Source organism: Lepus europaeus, chromosome 14 (genome assembly GCF_033115175.1).
Source record: "Lepus europaeus isolate LE1 chromosome 14, mLepTim1.pri, whole genome shotgun sequence".
Classification (NCBI taxonomy): domain Eukaryota; kingdom Metazoa; phylum Chordata; class Mammalia; order Lagomorpha; family Leporidae; genus Lepus; species Lepus europaeus.
The window spans coordinates 58,905,146-58,924,253 of NC_084840.1; the positions used below are offsets into that span (position 1 = coordinate 58,905,146).

Here is a 19,108-nt window from a genome sequence, read left to right on the forward strand (position 1 = left end):
AAAAACAAAACATAAATTATCTTCAACATGCCAAACAACAAACGTAGAAGCCGAGGTAACAAGAACAAGGAAGACACTATGATGCCCCCAAATGAAAAAGACACCCCAATTCAAGATTATGAAGATGAAGAGATAGAGGAAATGCAAAAAGCGGGTCTCAAAAAATTGATGAGAACATTAAGAAGTTCTCAAAAACAAATTCTTGAACTACAGAAATCCTTAATGGACAAGATAGAAAATCTCTCCCGTGAAAATGAAATATTAAGGAGGAATCAAAATGAAATGAAACAACTAGTAGAACATGAAACTGTGATAGTGACAAGAAACCATAATGAAATGAAGAACTCAATAGATCAAATGACAAACACATTAGAGAGCCTTAAAAACAGAATGGGTGAAGCAGAAGAGAGAATATCGGACTTAGAAGACAGAGAACAGGAAAGGAAACAGGCAAATTAAAGAAAAGAAGAAGAAATCAGAAATCTAAAAAATACTGTCAGGAATCTACAGGATACTATTAAAAAACCCAACATTCGGGTTCTAGGAGTTCCTGAAGGCATGGAGAGGGAGAAAGGATTGGAAGGCATTTTTAGTGAGATACTAAGAGAAAATTTCCCAGGTTTGGAGAAGGACAGAGACATCCTAGTACAGGAAGCTCATAGAACCCCTAATAAACATGACTAAAAGAGATCCTCACCATGACACGTCGTAATTAAACTCACCACAGTGAAACATAAAGAAAAGATCCTAAAAGGTGCAAGAGAGAAACACCAGATTACTCTCAGAGGATCTCCAATTAGACTTACAGCTGACTTCTCATCAGAAACCCTACAAGCTAGGAGAGAATGGCGAGATATAGCCTAGGTACTAAGAGAGAAAAACTGCCAGCCCAGAATATTATATCCTGCAGAGCACTCATTTGTGAATGAAGGTGACATAAAGACCTTTCACAGCAAACAGAAATTGAAAGAATTTGTTGCCACTCATCCTGCCCTGCAAAAGATGCTTAAAGATGTGTTACATACAGAAACACAGAAACACGGTCACCAATGTGAAAGAAGGTAAAGGAAGGAAACCTCACAGCAAAAGATCACAGGAATCTCAAACCATATATTAGAAAATATCTTTGGCAAATGGCAGGGCAAAGTTACTCCTTCTCAATAGTCACATTGAATGTTAATGGCTTGAACTGTCCAGTTAAAAGACACCGATTGGCTGATTGGGTTAAGGAACAAAACCCATCTTTTTGCTGCTTATAAGAAACTCATCTTCCCAGCAATGATGCATACAGACTGAAAGTGAAAGGCTGGAAAAAGATATACCATGACAACAGAAATGAAAAAAGAGCGGGCGTAGCCATCTTAACATCGGACAACATAAACTTTACCACAAAAACTATTAGGAGAGACAAAGAGGGGCACTATATAATGATTAAGGGATCCATTCAACAGGAAGATATAACAATTATTAATGTATATGCACCTAATTAGAGGGCACCAGTTTATTTAAAAGACTTGTTAAGGGACTTAAAGGGAGACTTAGACACCAATACAATAGTTCTGGGGGACTTCAATACCCCACTCTCAGAGATAGACAGATCAACAGGACAGAAGATCAACAAGGAGACAGTAGATTTAAATGACACTATAGCCCAAATGCATCTAACAGATATCTATAGAACTTTTCATCCTACACATAAAGAATTTATATTCTTCTCAGCTGTACATGGAACCTTCTCTAGGATTGACCACATACTAGGCCATAAAGCAAGTCTTAGCGAATTCAAAAGAATTAGAATCATACGATGCAGCTTTTCAGACCACAAAGGAATGAAATTGGAAATGAGCAACTCGGGAACCCCTAGAGCACGTGCAAACACATGGAGATTAAACAACATGCTCCTGAATGAACAACAGGTCATAGAAGAAATTAAAAGAGAAATCAAAAATTTTCTGGAAGTAAATGAGGATAAAAGCACAACATACCAAAACCTATGGGATACAGCAAAAGCAGTGTTAAGAGGAAAGTTTATATCAATAGGTGCCTACATCAAGAAATTAGAAAGGCACCAAATAGAGGAGCTTTCAGTTCATCTCAAGGATCTAGAAAATCTGCAGCAAACCAAACCCAAACCCAGTAGGAGAAGAGACATAATTAAAATCAAAGAAGAAATCAACAGGATTGAATCCAAAAAAACATTACAAAAAAATCAGCCAAACAAGGAGCTGGTTTTTTGAAAAAATAAACAAAATTGACACCCCATTGGCCCAACTAACTAAAAAAAAAAAAAAAAAGAGAAAAGACCCAAATCAATAGGATCAGAGATGTAAAGGGAAATGTAACAACAGACACCACAGAAATAAAAAGAATCATCAGAAATTACTACAAGGACTTGTATGCCAGCAAACAGGGAAATCTATCAGAAATGGACAGATTCTTGGACACATGCAACCTACCTAAATTGAATCAGGAAGACATAGAAAACCTAAACAGACCAATAACTGAGACAGAAATTGAAACAGTAATAAAGGCCCTCCCAACAAAGAAAAGCCCAGGATGAGATCTTTACTAATTATATATGGAATCGATCTTCTGTATATAAAGATAATTGGAAATGAAAAAAAAAAAACCTGGTGTTAAATTGGAAATGGCATAGAAAATTAATTAATTTTTAAAAAAATATCATGTAGGATCTCTGTCTTTAACGTGCTGTACACTGTGATTTAATGCTATAACTAGTACTACAACAGTATTTTTTTCACTTTGTGTTGCTATATGGGGGCAAACTGTTGAAATCTTTACTTAATATATACTAAACTGATCTTCTGTATATAAAGAGAATTGAAAATGAATCTTGATGTGAATGGAAGGGGAGAGGGAGCGGGGAAGGGGAGGGTTGCGGGTGGGGGGAAGTTATGGGAGCGGGGAAGCCATTGTAATCCATAAGCTGTACTTTGGAAATTTATATTCATTAAATAAAAGTTTAATAAATGAAAAAAAAGTTGTATTTATGGAATGCAAGAGGTTTATATACCTTAAATAAAAGTTTTCTGGGTAAAAAGAATCCTGAACAGATGATTCAGAAAGCAGATGTATTATAGAAAAGAGAACACTAATAACTGTGTTTCAGAGAGTAGGACCAGGGAAAGAGGCCATGGAAATAATTTATGGGAGAAGTGAGGGTGGAAATAAAGCAAAGATATTTTGGGAAAAAAACTTAAGTAAGAAGTAAAATTTGCCCTTCTAACATTGGGAATAAGCCAGGATAACCTCTCTCACTTGTCCAATCAACATTGTTCTAAACTCATTAACAGTTTAGTACATCAGGAAGCAAAAGAGTCATGATGATAGTAAAAGAGAAATTGAAATTGTTATTTTCTGTAGACTTCATGATTATGCATATACAATGCTCTATGGAATTTACGAAAATTCATCACAATTGGTAGAAGTATTTAGTAAAGTCAGAGGCAGTAAGATTAAGACACAGTTATCAACTATGCAACATATTAACAGTGAACTACCAGAAAACAGAATGAAACTAAAACTAATTTCATTTATACTTGTATCAGAAAACATCAGATAAATCTGACAATGTATAAGATATCCTATTTGAAAACTGCAACACAGTGAGATCAACTAAGTAAACTAAAATAAATAGAAAGATGTTTAATGTCCATGAATTAGTAAACACCATGCCAGTGTCCATTCTCCTACAAACTAATCTATAAATTCAGCTGTAATATCAAAATCAAATGGACAAGGTGATTCTAAAACAGAGAGAGAGATGCAAAGGCAAAAGAAAAGCAAACAAACCTTCATAAAACAAACAAAAAACATAAAAGATTGAAGTGTATCTGATTTCAAGATTATTATAAAGCAATAAAGACAGAGTAAAAAACCAACTTAAGGATAGACATGAAGAGTAATGGAAAAGAATAGATATCCAAAAATAAATGCACTCATATATGGCCAATAGATTTCGACACAGACAACATGGTAATTTAATCTGGAAATGGTAATTGTTCCAACAAATTTTGGTGGGACATCTGGATAGTCAACTGTCTAAAAAAGAATGGCTTTGACTTTAACAATACATCAGACACAAAATTAACAGAAACTCGATCATAGACGTAAATGCAAATGCTAAAAAGATAGAATTCATAAGAGAATTCATATTTTTGCCTAGGTAAATATTTCTTATGACAAAAAACAGAACTATAAAAAATAATATACAAACTTCAAAATTTAAAAAGCTTGCTCCTTGAAAGGTGTCATTAAGAAAATAAAAAAGGCAACTTAGTTTGTAATATGTGACTCAGTTCTTATACTCAGAATATATTGAACAAATACAATTCAATAGAAAAAGAAATACCAGATGTGGCCCAGCTGTTATATTCCTGGGTACTGATTCTAAGAAAATGAAATCATAAGTTTATACAAAGACTTGCATATGAATGTTCATAGCAGTCAGATTAACAATAGCCAAAAAAGAGAAACAATCCAAATGTTCATCAATAAGAGAATGGATAAACCAAATGTTATATGCTATTAAAAAGGAATACCACAAGCAATAAATTTTCGATACACATAAAAATATGTGTGATCATGAAAACATATTGCAAAAGTGCAGACAGATACAAATAAATACATATATATATGCATAGCAATGATTACATTTATACAAAGTACAAGAAGAGGCAAAATTAATCTCTGATGACAGAATTTAAAAAGTGTTTACTTTGTTGGGGATGCAAGAAAACTTTCTGGAATAAAGAAAATGTTAGACACGTTGTTAGATGTGGTGGGGGTTTTTGTGTGTATACAACTGCCAAAATTAACCACATTGAACACTTAAGATTTGTACATTTATTGTATACAAATTATATCAATGTAAAACTAATTAGCCCTTCACTCAGCCCAACTTCCAAAGTGACCACTGCAGCTGAGGGGATGGTCAAGTAGGGTCAGCAACATTGCAGGCAGAACTGTACATTTCTTGTTAGAGATGCCACCTGCCTTTACCTGGCCAGCTCTCCTCCCAGGCCAGCCAAGTAATGAAAGTCAACAGAGTGCCTTCCCCTAGGAGGTTCATACCTCCCTTAGGATATACCCCATGTGAAGAGATAGATAGGTCTGGGCCTCTTAACTTACAAGGCCTAAAGCCCACCAGATTATTATCAAGCCCCTTCTATCAGGTTCTATTTGCCTCTCAATCAGAAAACTTAATTGTAGCTTAGACAGCACCTTTCTTAGCTCCTCTAATAATGACTCTGTCCTTTGTTCTAGGCCCTGTCTAGTGCACTTGGGCCTCATTCCTTTGTAATCATAACCTCTACTCTACCACCAATGGCTCTACTCCCAACATGTGTGTACTGATGGTCCTCTTCCCCACTTAATGCTGTATAATTGTTCAAACCTGGTAAATGCCACTCTTAGGATCATTGGTTACTATCCTCACTCTGTCTTTTATGACCTTGTCTAAATATGATCAGAGTCGGCAAACTTGGAAGGCTTCCATAGCCTTGGCAACTCATGACGACAGCCTAGGATGGTTACTGGCGCCATAAACTAGAGTGTCAATTTGTTGGGTCAACAACAGGAGCCACTGTGCACTTGCTCCTATGTGGGATCTCTGTCCTTAATGTGCTGTACATTGTGATTTAATGCTATAACTAGTACTCAAACAGTATGTTTCACTTTGTGTTTCTATGTGGGTGCAAACTGTTGAAATCTTTATACTAAATTGATCTTCTGTATATAAAGAGAATTGAAAATGAATCTTGATGCAAATGGAAGGGGAGAGGGAGCGGGAGAGGGGAGGGTTGCGGGTGGGAGGGAAGTTATGGGGGGGGGGGAAGCCATTGTAATCCATAAGCTGTACACTGGAAATTTATATTCATTAAATAAAAGTAAAAAAAATAAAAATAAAAAAATAAAAAGAACCAATTAGCTCTGAGGGCTTTTTTTTTTACATCAGACAGTGGTAAAAGTCTTCCTAATTGTCACTTCCTACATTGAAAGCCCTTTATTGTTTACTTCCTTCCCAGTGGTTTTGTGTACTCTCTACTCTGTACTAAGGATCCTGGTGATATTTTGCACATCTAGCAGCCTCCTGTTCATGATATGAGTGTACCAAATACCTGATACTACAAGGCTAACCTCAAGATAAACAAGATGTTATATTATCATTACAAATACTACTGAGTTGATAACTAATTTTATTTATAGCAAATATGAGGGTCTTTCAAGATGCTAACTACATACTTACTCAACTCAAAAGACAAATGGTTGTGAGTATTTAACATACCCCTTCCATATCAGAGTATCTGATTCAAATCCTGGCCTCTGACTGCAGCTTTCTGCCAGTGCAGATCCTGGGAGACAGAGGTGATGGCTCAGGTAACTAATTTCCTACCACCCATGTTGGACACCCACACTGAGTTTTTAGCTCCAGGCCTGGGCCCAGATGTACCTTGGCTGTTACAAACATTTGGTGGTAAACCAGTGGATGGGAATTCCTTATGTGTGTCTCTTTCTCTCTTTATGTGTTTCAAACACATAAAAAAACTTAAGTCTAAAACCTGTCAGAGTAGGATTAGAATCCTGTGTCTACCACTGAGTAAGCAAGAAGACAGAAGTCCCTGACTCCATTTCCTTAATACAAGCATCCTCATAGAGTTACTATGAGGATTAAATAATAAAGGTTATAAAACATTCATTACACATGACAGACAATAAGATTTAATATAAACATTAACTCTTGCTACTACTTAGATATTTACAATTTTTCTTAGGCACAAATATCACATTAAAGACATTACTCTTAGAGGATATTTGGGACAGATTACTTTTTACCTTATCTCAAAAATATATATAGGAATTACAATGAAACACACAGTCCTCATTTCATTTTTGTCAATTTGAAACTATGGACTGTAGGAGTAAAAGATTAGAGTCAATTTAAATAATATTCTTAAAAGTTATTATTTAAGAGAAATGCATTCTTTATAAAACCTTTAAAACATCTGTTGAGTGCTTACTCTGTTTTTCTGAAATCAAAATATCACATGAATTCAATACATATTGCCTATGAGCATAATGAAAGTGGGGTTTTGGAAAACCCTAGCTCCCAGTACAGGTTTAATCTTATATTCAACTAAAATCAGTTCTTCAGGAGGAGGACTGGTGGGGTGGAGAAGGAGGCCAACAGCAGCAGAAGCAAGGTGACTATTCACCTCAGACCTTCCTGGAAGCTAAACCTCTTTGCTCCCCTGCAAAATCACTGCAGCACTGGGTCATCCTGCCAAGAGAGGCACTAATCCTTCAGACGCTCTTCATGGAGAATGACAACACCCACTCTAAGCTACTGGCCTTAATGATACTCTTAAATTAGAGGACTCGGCCTTGGATTCCCCTTTTATTCATTTTTTCTGGCTTTAAAGAGCTGTTAGGTGATTTTGCAACCAGAGGGGAAGAAAGTAAAACCAAATACCATGATCTTGATCTGGAGCTTCCAGGTTGTAACCGTAGCCCAGCAGTGTGCGCACTGCCTCGCGGAGGCTGTCCTTGTTTGATTTCTTGGTTCGGTCATCTAGAAGAGTGTAAGGAACAAGGCGAGGGTTTCTTCTGTTCTTTACATCCTACAGGAGAACAAAGGCGAGGAGTCACCAGAGCAAGCAGCTTTTGGAAATAAGGCAGCTACCAAATATATTACCATTTAAAGTTTCTGAGGGTAAAAGCTGTCCCTTCCATTTTCTGTTTGTCTTCTCAGGCTACAGGAGAAGTCACCAAAACACTATCAATATAAAAATGCCATCAAATGAAGAAGTGCATCAGTTTACAGTATGACAAGGAAGAGGGGAGGGGACAAAACAAAAGCTAGCTTTAATGATACCTGTCTTTCACCTGCCATGGTCACAAGGCAATGAGCTGAGAGAACATGTAATTTCCTAGTAGAGTTCACTGACAAGTCTTTGCCAAATTAGTACTGGTCACCCCTCAGTGACTCTGAGTCAACAGAACGCACAAAGCTGTTTTCCCTTCTTCAGGGAAAACCCAGTGGACAGTCATTACTTGTCCCTCAAATAGCTTGGAAAATACACACTCTGTTGACTTCCTCAATCAGTGAACCCAAGGGATACTATAAATACTGAAATGACTACAAAATGCTTCATCGGTCTATTATAAAGCAGGCTCCAATTCTAAATGGTGTTAAAATGTTGTTGACAAAGACAAAGGACCGGCTGACTTGCTCTCTTGGCAAATTGATCTTTGCTTCTTAGAGGAAGTAGAAAAGTTACCCCTTAGAGGACTGTAGAGAGGCAAATCTATGACAAGTCTTTAGGGTCCCACCACTTAGGAAATTAACTACTCCCTATTCATCACTGACACTGTCTTGCAGTGTTTCCAAAGTTTCCGTAACTCAAGAAGCATAATTCATCCTTCATACACCTCAACATCAAAGTATATTATGGGAGAGGGTGTTTTGCTGTGGCATGGCCTTCTCATTCCACCAAGGGTGGATATACCCACATTCTCTCAAGAAAAAGCAAAAGCGATGGGGTTGAATAGTAGTTGTTCTGGCAGACACTACCTCCCCCACACCCCAGCACATTTCCACTGAGCATCAATTCTTGAGTACATGAACACCTACTGGCATCTAAAGTCAAAATCATCTGGGTTGCTTATCCAGAGACCACCACCCAAAGTCATCACAAAATAAACACACAGTGTAAACACAGAGCTTGCATTGCTAATACTGCTTCCAGACATATTACCCAATGGCCCCTCCCTTTCAACATGGTAGTTGCCCCCAAATTTTTCCAATATGCAAATTATGAAGACCATCATGAATCCTACTCTGTAGAGATGGTGTCCTGAGTATCTGCTTGTTTTAAAGGAGCTCCCCAGGATTCTGTGCTCAAAGGGCATGGAAGATGAAACTCAAGCAAAATCTGGCTCTCAAGCGTTTTAGTTCCTAACTGTGATGTTAATAATAATAAGAGGAAGATGAAAACCAAAGACAACACTCTTTCAAATAACCCAGCAAACATGCTGTGTCAATGGGAAGGTAGTGGAGGATCGAGGTGGGAGCTGGAAGAAGGAATGGAGAAATGGCTCATATGAGAGCTTGTACTAGCTCTAACAGGGCCTTGCATTGTTAGGCTGAGAAGGAAATACATGCCCAGGAAGGAGCTTCCTCCCAGAAGAGGCAGACATCAGGGAAATTCAGGTTTGTCTGACAAACACACATTATCTTCAAGTTAAGTGACTCCTTTGATAGAGAACTAAAAAAACTTCTTACCCCTCTCTAGGATAAAGTTCAGGTTAGCATACTCACATGCACACACACACTCACAGAGCTAAATCAGAGTTAGTGTTGACATTCTCATTGATAATATAGTTTATTCAACACAAAAATATCACAATATTGTATTAGGTAATCAAGCCTATTCAAGTTTTTTTTTTTTTTTAATTCTTTCAAATTACTAAAGTCCCTGGATGAGAAGTGTTTTGGTAACTATCCTTAAAGCTTTATATGGAACTATAATCTAAGCTTATCAGAAATAACACATTTTATTCCTAAAAATCTTTCAAATAAAGGTAATCCACCAAGTGCAGACAAGAAAGAACTTGGCCCTGGTGTCAGAAGGTTTGATCCCACTGTTGATTCTGCCACCTACCATCCCTATGTGGTATGGGGAAAAATTGCTCTTGCTAAGTCTCTGTGTATGTGAATTGGGAATAAGAATCTTAGATCCTTCATGGAATTTTGACAATTACTGGAGGAGGTACAAATAAAACACAAAGTATGATGACCAGCATCTACCAGTATCAGCAAACTGTTACACAGTATTTGTTAGGTAACATGCACTGTTATGGTCTTTCACATATGTGAGCTATATAATGAAGTGAAATAATTTGCTAACAAAGGAAACAATAACACAGAAAATTTACATAGAAGCGTGGTCACCGTATGACAAGGCTAAAATCTGCTAAACTGCCTCAATCTGAGCTCAATGACTGGTAGCTACTCCAGTGAATGCCACTGTGAGATATCCATGGTCTCTGGTACAGAATTCTGCAATCCAGGAAATTCTGGAAAGTTTTTTTTTGCTAAGTTTCCTAAAAACTCAGTTGAAACTTTTTCAGAACTTATGCAAGACTGAGTGAATAGTAATTTACAGTCTGCAGCCCTATTAAGGGTGTTATATAATAGGCAACCTGTCATCAAATAGTGATTTGATGACAGGGAAACACACAAAACTTGAATTCTGATTATCTATGTGTCTCTAAGGGTTGAGAAAAAGGAATTATGGAACTATTTTGTTATTACATCTCAATTTTCTCAAACAATCTCAGAGACAGAGATGCCAAAAAGCCACTACAGTGGCTACCATGCCAGCATCCCATTTGGGTACTGGTTTGGGGACCGGCTGCTCCACTTCCAATCCCATTCTATGCTAATCTTGGGAAAAGCAATGGAAAGTGTTCAGGCTCCTGATAACCAAGTGGGAGATCTAGATGAAGCTCCTGGCTTCAGCCTGCCTCACCTTTGGCCATTGTGGCTATCTGGAGAGAGAACCAGCAGATGAAGTGCACTCTCTCTCTCTCTCTCTCTGTGTGTGTGTGTGTGTGTGTGTCTCCTTCTCTCTCTGTGATTCTGACTTTCAAATAATAAGTAAATCTTTTTAAAAAACCACTGTAGTAATATGCACTGTGTATCTTATATCCATCTTTCATGGTGAGATCGAGAGCTAGGGTCATCTCATTTCTGAGTGTAGCACTAAACAAGTGCTATAGAATATCATGTGTAAGGCCGTTAACATATCTAAATGATATGAGTATTAAAACAGACATTATTTCATCTCTCTTGATGCATCTTTCGCCAATTTCCACTTCAGTACATCCCAGACTACTTGCTCAGATTCCCAGGTACCTGTTGGATGCCATACGTCCAGCCCTGCCGGATTCGATCCCGGGCCCACACATTGTGAGCATTTTCTGCCAGCTTGTCCACCATTGCTTCCTGAGATGGGGTAAGTTTTATAAAGCTCAAGTCCATTGGGGCAGGCTTATAGCCACTTGTCAGCTGGTAACTACAAAGCAAAGAGATAAAAATTAGCCTCTGTATAAAAGTCCCTAGGACAGCTTTTTCACAGCACCACTTGAATCCAGTTGTTCCTAAACCATAGTGGTCACAGTGGTAAAAAACCAGGCAGCAGCTCTGGGTTATTTTCCCATTAGCTATTCAACAATTAGATGGAAAAAAACCCATATGGTCTTTATGCTCCCACACTTACACCAAATGACAATTTACCTCTCTTTCAGAGATGAGATGGCCCTATTATGGTATGTTCCTAACAGCTGAGGCTTTGGTATGCTCTCAATCAAAATATAGGTTTTTCTATTAGATGTTATATATCTCTTTCTGTAAAGTCCTCATTCCCTCTCAATTTTTAAAGGTTATATTAGGATCAGCGTGTGGCTCACTTGGTTAAACCTCCACCTGTTGCGCCAGCATCCCATATGGGCAACGGGTTCTAGTTCTGGTTGATCCTCTTCCAGTCCAGCTTTCTGCTGTGGCCCAGGAGGGCAGTGGAGGATGGCCCAAGTGCTTGGGCCCCTGCACCCACATGGGAAACCAGGAAGAAGCACCTGGCTCCTGGCTTTGGATCGGCACAGCTCCAGCCATAGCGGCCATTTGGGGGTGAACTAACGGAAGGAAGACCTTTCTCTTTGTCTCTCTCTCTCTCTCTCTCTAATTCTACCTGTCAAATTAAAAAAAAAATCAAAAAAATAAATGTTATATTAGTGGAATATTTCTTTGACTAATCAATGTATCCTTTCAGATACTATCTGCTCTTTATTCTACAGGGAGATTTTAATGCATTTATAATTTATTTTTCTATTTCTATTCATAGTTACATTATTTGAGAAGTCTCAAAATAAGATAGAAGCTAGGAAGAGAGGAAATGTCAGCCAAAATCTTAAGCATCACTACACCTCATTTCTCTGAAGTTCAAGGAAATTTTATAAGAGACAGGTATATTTTTTATTCTTTTGGAAGAAATATAAAATTGAAAATATTAAATTTCAATATATAATTGAAAATGTTAAACTTCCAACATGCATATGCATAGTACTGCCCTATTCCATGTAGACACAAAACCAGCTGGCTCATTCTACCTGACTGCTGAGATCAATACAAAGCCTATTTCATTCTTCTCTCATTGTTTATCCCCAATAATCAATTATAGTTTGAGGTCTGGAACTGTTTTTGATTCAATTTTCTTACTGATATTATATTCAAAACACTTCCTAGCAGACAGCAGTTATCTGATATGTAGATTTGAAAGAATTCAATTTACCACAGTAATATAAATAAACATACATGTCATACATGTTCATTTCCAAGATTCTCCTTTCATGAAAAGAAAATGCATCATAAAATAATGCTGAGGGGCCATTTTTTTGTTGTAGCAGGTTTAGCCACTGCTTGCAATGCCAGCATCCCATATCACAGTACCTGTTAGATTCTCAGCTGCTCCACTTTTGATCCAGCTTCCTACTTATGCATCTGGGAAAGCAATAGATGATGGCCCCAGTACTTAGGCCTCTGCCACCCACATGGGAGACCACAACACAGTTCCTAAAGTGTGATTTCATGCTGATCCAGCCCCAGCTGTTGCATCCATTTAGAGAGTGAACCAGTGACGGAAGATCTCTCTCTCTCTCTGTCTTTTCCTCTTTCTCTGTCACTAAACCCTAAATTAAGAATATCTTAAAAAATAAAACAAAGCTATTTAAAAATTATCAGAGCATTCCAGAAAATGCTCTTTATAATAAAACTACAAATTATCTTTCTTAATGGTATTATGCTGGTCCATGTTTGGCATCATTACAAAAGAAGGTTCTTGAGAACAAGAGTCTTTCCACTTTGTCCACTGGGATCTTTACCACCTAGAATAGTGCCTGGTACTATTGGCAGACAATCAACAAAAAGGTGTTAACTAAATTAATGTATGTAACACAGCAAAAGACATATTCTTAAGTTGAATAAAGTTAGTTTTGCCTCAATTACTCCTGTGTCATTAAAAACATATTTTATAAATTATCTATAGACTTTTTCAAAAAACTGGATTATGTAGATCTGGCAAACATGATAACTATGGCTGTGTCTCTCAACTTACATTCACAAGCTAAATTTATGGACATGGAATTTTGTTCCATTTTACAGCAGAACTCTACATACATGAATAGTTAACAATATTCTCTCTTTAATTTGTATAGAGAAACCACATGGGATTTTTTTCAACCACTCATACAAATCAATATATCTTTTAATGATTTTAATGTTATACATATAATTGTTTCTGTGAACTACAGTCACAGCTATATTTACATTTTCTCATTTGAAAATATTTTCTTCAAGAAACAGTTTCCAATACACTTAAATATACTGACAATTGATCAAGCTAGCACAAATTTCCAAGTGTAACACTCTTTGCTAGCGGCAGCCTTAGGAGCTGTGATGGAGCCAAGTCTTTAGCACTTCCCCAGCTCCTCTCTTCACTTTCCCTGATACACAGCCACCCAGCACATGATAGCACACAACCCTCTTCATGCACTTTCCATAGCCTTGATCTCACCTAGCTGTCACTGGGAACACACAGAAGAAAAAAGTGCAGTATTAATCAACACATTGTTGTGCAGAGCCAATGCTACCTTAATGTGGAATACAAGCAATCCCAAAGGCAAAAATCCTTTCAGAAACTGGTTTTGATGGTAGCCCTGCCAGCAAGACCTCACGAACTGAGAAGGGGTTTTTGAAAGGAGAAGGGTGAGATGGAGGTCCTTCCAAATAAGAAAGTACAAACAAGTCCTACTGAAGTGTGAGCTGAAAGTGACAAAAGCATTTCCCTTTACTTTCTAAGTTTCCTTTTTCCTATGCAGATTGCTTTTAGAGTTGCTTTAATCTGTAATCACAATACAAACTCAAGGTGATGCATTTACATCTGTTCATTTGAAGCAGCACAATAATTAGTTCCCACTCATTTTCAGATGCAGACTAGATTTATTTCACTGCTTTTCTGTATAATTCTGTGAAGGAAAGGATTTGCATCTTAAGGGGTTCTACAAGGCTAAAATCCTATCCAAATTAAAGTTGCTAACTCCCACTTCACCTGAATCTCATTTACAGCTCATTGCACTTCAAGTCATTTCATACAGTAAAAAAATATACAAAATCTTTGAAATTCACAAAGTATTACCAATTGTGTTCAGTAAAACTGACGACATAATGAATGCCTCACCAATGTGAATTAATGGTATCAACAACAATTTATAAAAATATGTTTCTGTTTGTGGTTCATCTTGACAAACTAAGAATCTAATCACTACATGAAAATGAATTAGATTATTGATTGGTTCCAAGATGCTGGAATATGGAAGGCGCTCACTGATAGTAAAGGAAAAGATAGTTTAATATAAATGGAGATAGTGTAGTCTCAGGGAAGAGTTAGGGGAAAAACGGCAGAGGAAACTCTTCCAGAATTAGAGGGACACAGTGTAACTATGTGGAGGACACAGACGCCTACGGCTGAGGAGCACAGCTGCCGAGAGCCTCCACATGAGTGCTAGAAAAAGAAGTGAGGCAAAACCACACGAGCCTGAGACACTGGTGGGGAAGCCGCAGGAAGAGCCTAGAAGGAACAAGGCTTGAAGCCCCATGGGGGAAAGTACACCAGCCAAACTAGAAGAGAGAAAAAAAATAAAAGGGACAGTACTGACAAGGTTCTTTCTCCACTAACCTTACAAGGCATGTGAGACAATAAAGCAGGCGCCATTTTGATTATATGTAACAGCTGCACCAGCTCCAGGCTGCGCCCACCCTCAATCAAGCAAAAAAACCTGACTCTGGTGGGGAATAATAACAGGAGACTAAGACCTAGTGAATGTATGGAGCTTATGAACCGAGACTGTTGAAAAACAAAACAAAACTGAGGGTGTGTGGGAGAACTCATGGTGTGGCTGAGATATGTGTAGTCCCAATGGGAGATGCCACAAGCTTGGGTGGCCTTGGCTACCTGGGGAGAGACATTGCAGGGGAATCTGAGCTTACACTGAGGTCTGCACAGATCCTTTGTGTGGTCCTTGGGACAGAGCAAATATTATAGCCACTGGGGTTAGCACTCAGGCACTGATTGCCACTGGGGAAAAGAACTCAGCTGAGTGGAATTACATCCCTTCTGAATAAAAAAAAAAAAAAAAAAAAAAAAAAAAGATTTAAGATTTACCATGCCAAACCTGGGTGTGTAACCTTTGGAACACCTTTAACCCTGAAGAACTGAACAGAGCTATCTGGCCACACCCACCACAAGCCTCTAGAGATTTACCAAGCACAAAAGAAACCAAAGAATATCTCCACAACGCCAAATAACAAACGCAAAAACTGAGGAATAAGAAAAAGGAAGACATCATGATGCTCCCAAAAGAACATGACACTCCAACACAAGATTATGAAGATGATGAGATAGAAGAAATGCAAGAAACAGAATTCAAAAAATTTATGATATGAATATTTAGAAGTAATCAAAAACAAACTCATAAACTACTGAAATGCATGCAGGACATGACAGAAAATCTCTCTAGTGAAAATGAAATCTTAAAGAGGAATCAAAATGAAATGTGGAATTTAGTAGAACATGAAATTGAGATATTAAGGAGAAATCAAAATGAAATGAAGAATTCAACAGAACAAATAAAAAACACACGAGAGCCTTAAAAAGAGAATCAGTGAGGCAGAAGAGAGAATACTGGACTTAGAAGATAGAGCACAGGAAAGTATACAGTCAAATCAAAGAAAAGAAGAGGAAATTAGAAATCTAAAAATATTGTTGGGAATCTACAGGATACTATTAAAAAACCCAACATTTGGGTTCTAGGAGTTCCTAAAGGAATGGAGAGAGAGAAAGGATTAGAAGGCCTTTTTAGTGAGATACTAGCAGAGAACATCCTGGGTTTGAAGAAAGAAAGAGATATCCAAGTACAGGAAGCACATAGAACTCCCAATAAACACAACCAGAAGAGATCCTCGTCACGACACATTGTAATTAAACTCACCACAGTGAAACATAAAGAAAAGATCCTAAAATGTGCAAGAGAGAAATGTCAGATTACTCTCACAGGATCTCCAATTAGACTCATACCAGGCTTCTCATTAGAAACCCTACTGGCTAGGAGGGAATGGCGAGACATAGCCCAGGTACTAAGAGAAAAAAAAAAAAACTGCCAGCACAAAATATTATATCCTGCAAAGCTCTCATTTGTGAATGAAGGTGACATAAAGACTTTTCATAGCAAACAGAAATTGAAAGAATTTGTCACAACTCATCCAGCCCTGCAAAAGATGCCTAAAGATGTGTAGACACAGAAACAAGGCAATCAATATGAAAGAAGGTAAAGGAAGAAAATCTCTCAGTAAAAGATCACAGGAAGTTCAAAGCATATATTAGAAATATCTTTTGAAAGATGGCAGGGCAAAGTTACTACTTATCAATAGTGACATTGAATGTAAATGGCCTCAACTCTTCAGTTAAAAGACACAGACTGGCTGAATGGATTAAAAAACAAAACCCATCTATTTGTTGCCTAAAAGAAAAATATCTTACCTACAAAGATGCATGCAGATTGAAAGTGAAAAATTGGAAAAAGATATTCTATACCAACAGAAACCAAATAAGAGCTGGTGTAGCCTTCTTAATATCAGACAAATAAACTTTAACACAAAAACTATTGAGATACAAAGAGAGGCACTATATAATGATTAAGGGATCAATTCAACAAGAAGATGTAACTATCATCAATGTATATGCACCTAATTACAGGGCACCAGTTTATTTAAAATATATGTTAAGGGACTTAAAGGGAGACTTAGACCCCAATACAATAGTATTGAGGGAATTCAATACTCCACTTTCAGCGATGGACAGATCAACTAGACAGAAGATCAACAGGGAAACAGCAAATTTAATCGGCACTATAGACCAAATGGATCTAACAGATATCTACAGAACTTTTCATCCTACACTTAAAGAATAAACATTCTTTTCAGCAGTACATGGAACCTACTCTAGGATTTACCACATACTAGGCCATAAAGCAAGTCTCAGCAAATCCAAAAGAATTAGAATCATGCTATGCATCTTCTCAGACCACAGTGGAATGAAGCTAGAAATTATTAACTCAGGAATCCCTAGAGCATATGCAAACACATGGAGACTGAACAACATGCTCCTGAATGAACACTGGGTCATAGAAGAAATCAAAAGAGAAATCAAAAACTTTCTGGAAGTAAATGAGGATAAAAACACAACATATCAAAACTTATGGGATACAGCTAAAGCAGCGTTGAGAGGAAAGTTTATAGCAATAGGTGCCTACATCAAGAAATTGGAAAGGCACCAAATAAATGAGCTTTCAATTCATCTCAAGGATCTTAAAAAACTGCAGCAAACCAGACCCAAATCTAGTAGGAGAAGAGAAATAATTAAAATCAGAGAAGAAATCAACAGGATTAAATAAAAAAATTACAAAAGATCAACAAAATGAAGAGCTGGTTTTTTTGAAAAAATAATCAAAATTGACACACCATTGGAACAACTAACTAAAAAAAAGGTGAGAGAAGACCCAAATATATAAAATCAGAGCTGAAAAGGGGAATGTAACAACAGACACCACAGAAATAAAAAGAATCATCAGAAATTACTACAAAGAGTTGTATGACAGCAAACTGGGAAATCTATCAGAAATGGATAGATTCCTGGTCACATACAACCTACCTAAATTGAAGACAGGAAGACATAGAAAACCTAAAAAGACCCATAACTGAAACAGAAATTGAATCAGTAATAAAGGCCCTCCCAACAAAGAAAAGTCCAGGACTGGATGGATTCACTGCTGAATTCTACCAGACATTTAAAGAGGAACTAACTCCAACTCTTCTCAAACTATTCAGAACAATCAAAAAAGAGGGAATCCTCACAAATTCTTGCTATGAAGCCAGCATCACCTTAATTCCTAAACCTGAAAAAGATACAGCAGAGAAAGAGAATTACAGACCAATTTCCCTGATTAACATAGACACAAAAATCCTCAATACAATTCTGGCCAATAGAAAGAAACAACACTTCAGAAAGATCATCCACCCAGACCAAGTGGGATTTATCCCTGCTATGCAGGGATGGTTCAACTTTCGCGATTCAATCAATGTGATCCAGCACATTAACAGACTGCAGAAGAAAATTCATATGATTATCTCGATAGACGCAAAGAAAGCATTCGATAAAATACAACACCTTTTCATGATGAAAACTCTAAGTAAATTGGGTACAGAAGGAACATTCCTCAATACAATCAAAGTAATTTATGAAAAGCCCATGGCCAGCATCCTATTGAATGGGGAAAAGTGGGAAACATTTCCACTGAGATCTGGTACCAGACAGGGATGCCCACTCTCACCACTGCTATTCAATATAGTTCTGGAAGTTTTAGCCAGAGCCATCAGGCAAGAAAAAGAAATTAAAGGGATACAAATTGGGAAGGAAGAACTCAAACTATCCCTCTTTGCAGATGATATGATTCTTTATTTAGGGGATTCAAAGCACTCTACTAAGAGACTATTGGAATTCATAGAAGAGTTTGGCGAAGTAGCAGGATATAAAATCAATGCACAAAAATCAAAAGCCTTTTTATACATAGGCAATGCCATGGCTGAGAAAGAACTTCTAAGATCAATCCCATTCACAATAGCTACAAAAACAATCAAATACCTTGGAACTAACTTAACCAAGGATGTCAAAGATCTCTACGATGAAAATTACAAAATCTTATAGAAAGAAACAAGAGGATACCAAAAAATGGAAAAATCTTCCATGCTCATATATTGGAAGAATCAATATCATCAAAATGTGCATTCTCCCAAAAGCAATTTATAGATTCAGTGCAATACCAATCAGAATACCAAAGACATTCTTCTCAGATATGTAAAATATTGCTGCTCTTCATACGGAGGCGAGGCACAGGAGACCTCAAATAGCTAAAGCAA

The 19,108-nt window shown here is 37.3% G+C and overlaps 1 protein-coding gene across 1 annotated transcript in view; it reads right to left on the reverse strand.

Moving 5' to 3' along the window:
* The window catches only part of RYR2 (ryanodine receptor 2), a 776,922-nt gene that overhangs the window by 270,644 nt on the left and 487,170 nt on the right, over positions 1 to 19,108 (reverse strand). The window contains exons 26-27 of the mRNA XM_062210679.1: positions 10,940 to 11,099; positions 7,493 to 7,640 (exon numbers count right to left, since the gene is read on the reverse strand). Coding sequence (XP_062066663.1) covers positions 7,493 to 7,640; positions 10,940 to 11,099 — 308 coding nt within the window. The remainder of the gene's footprint in view (positions 1 to 7,492; positions 7,641 to 10,939; positions 11,100 to 19,108) is intronic.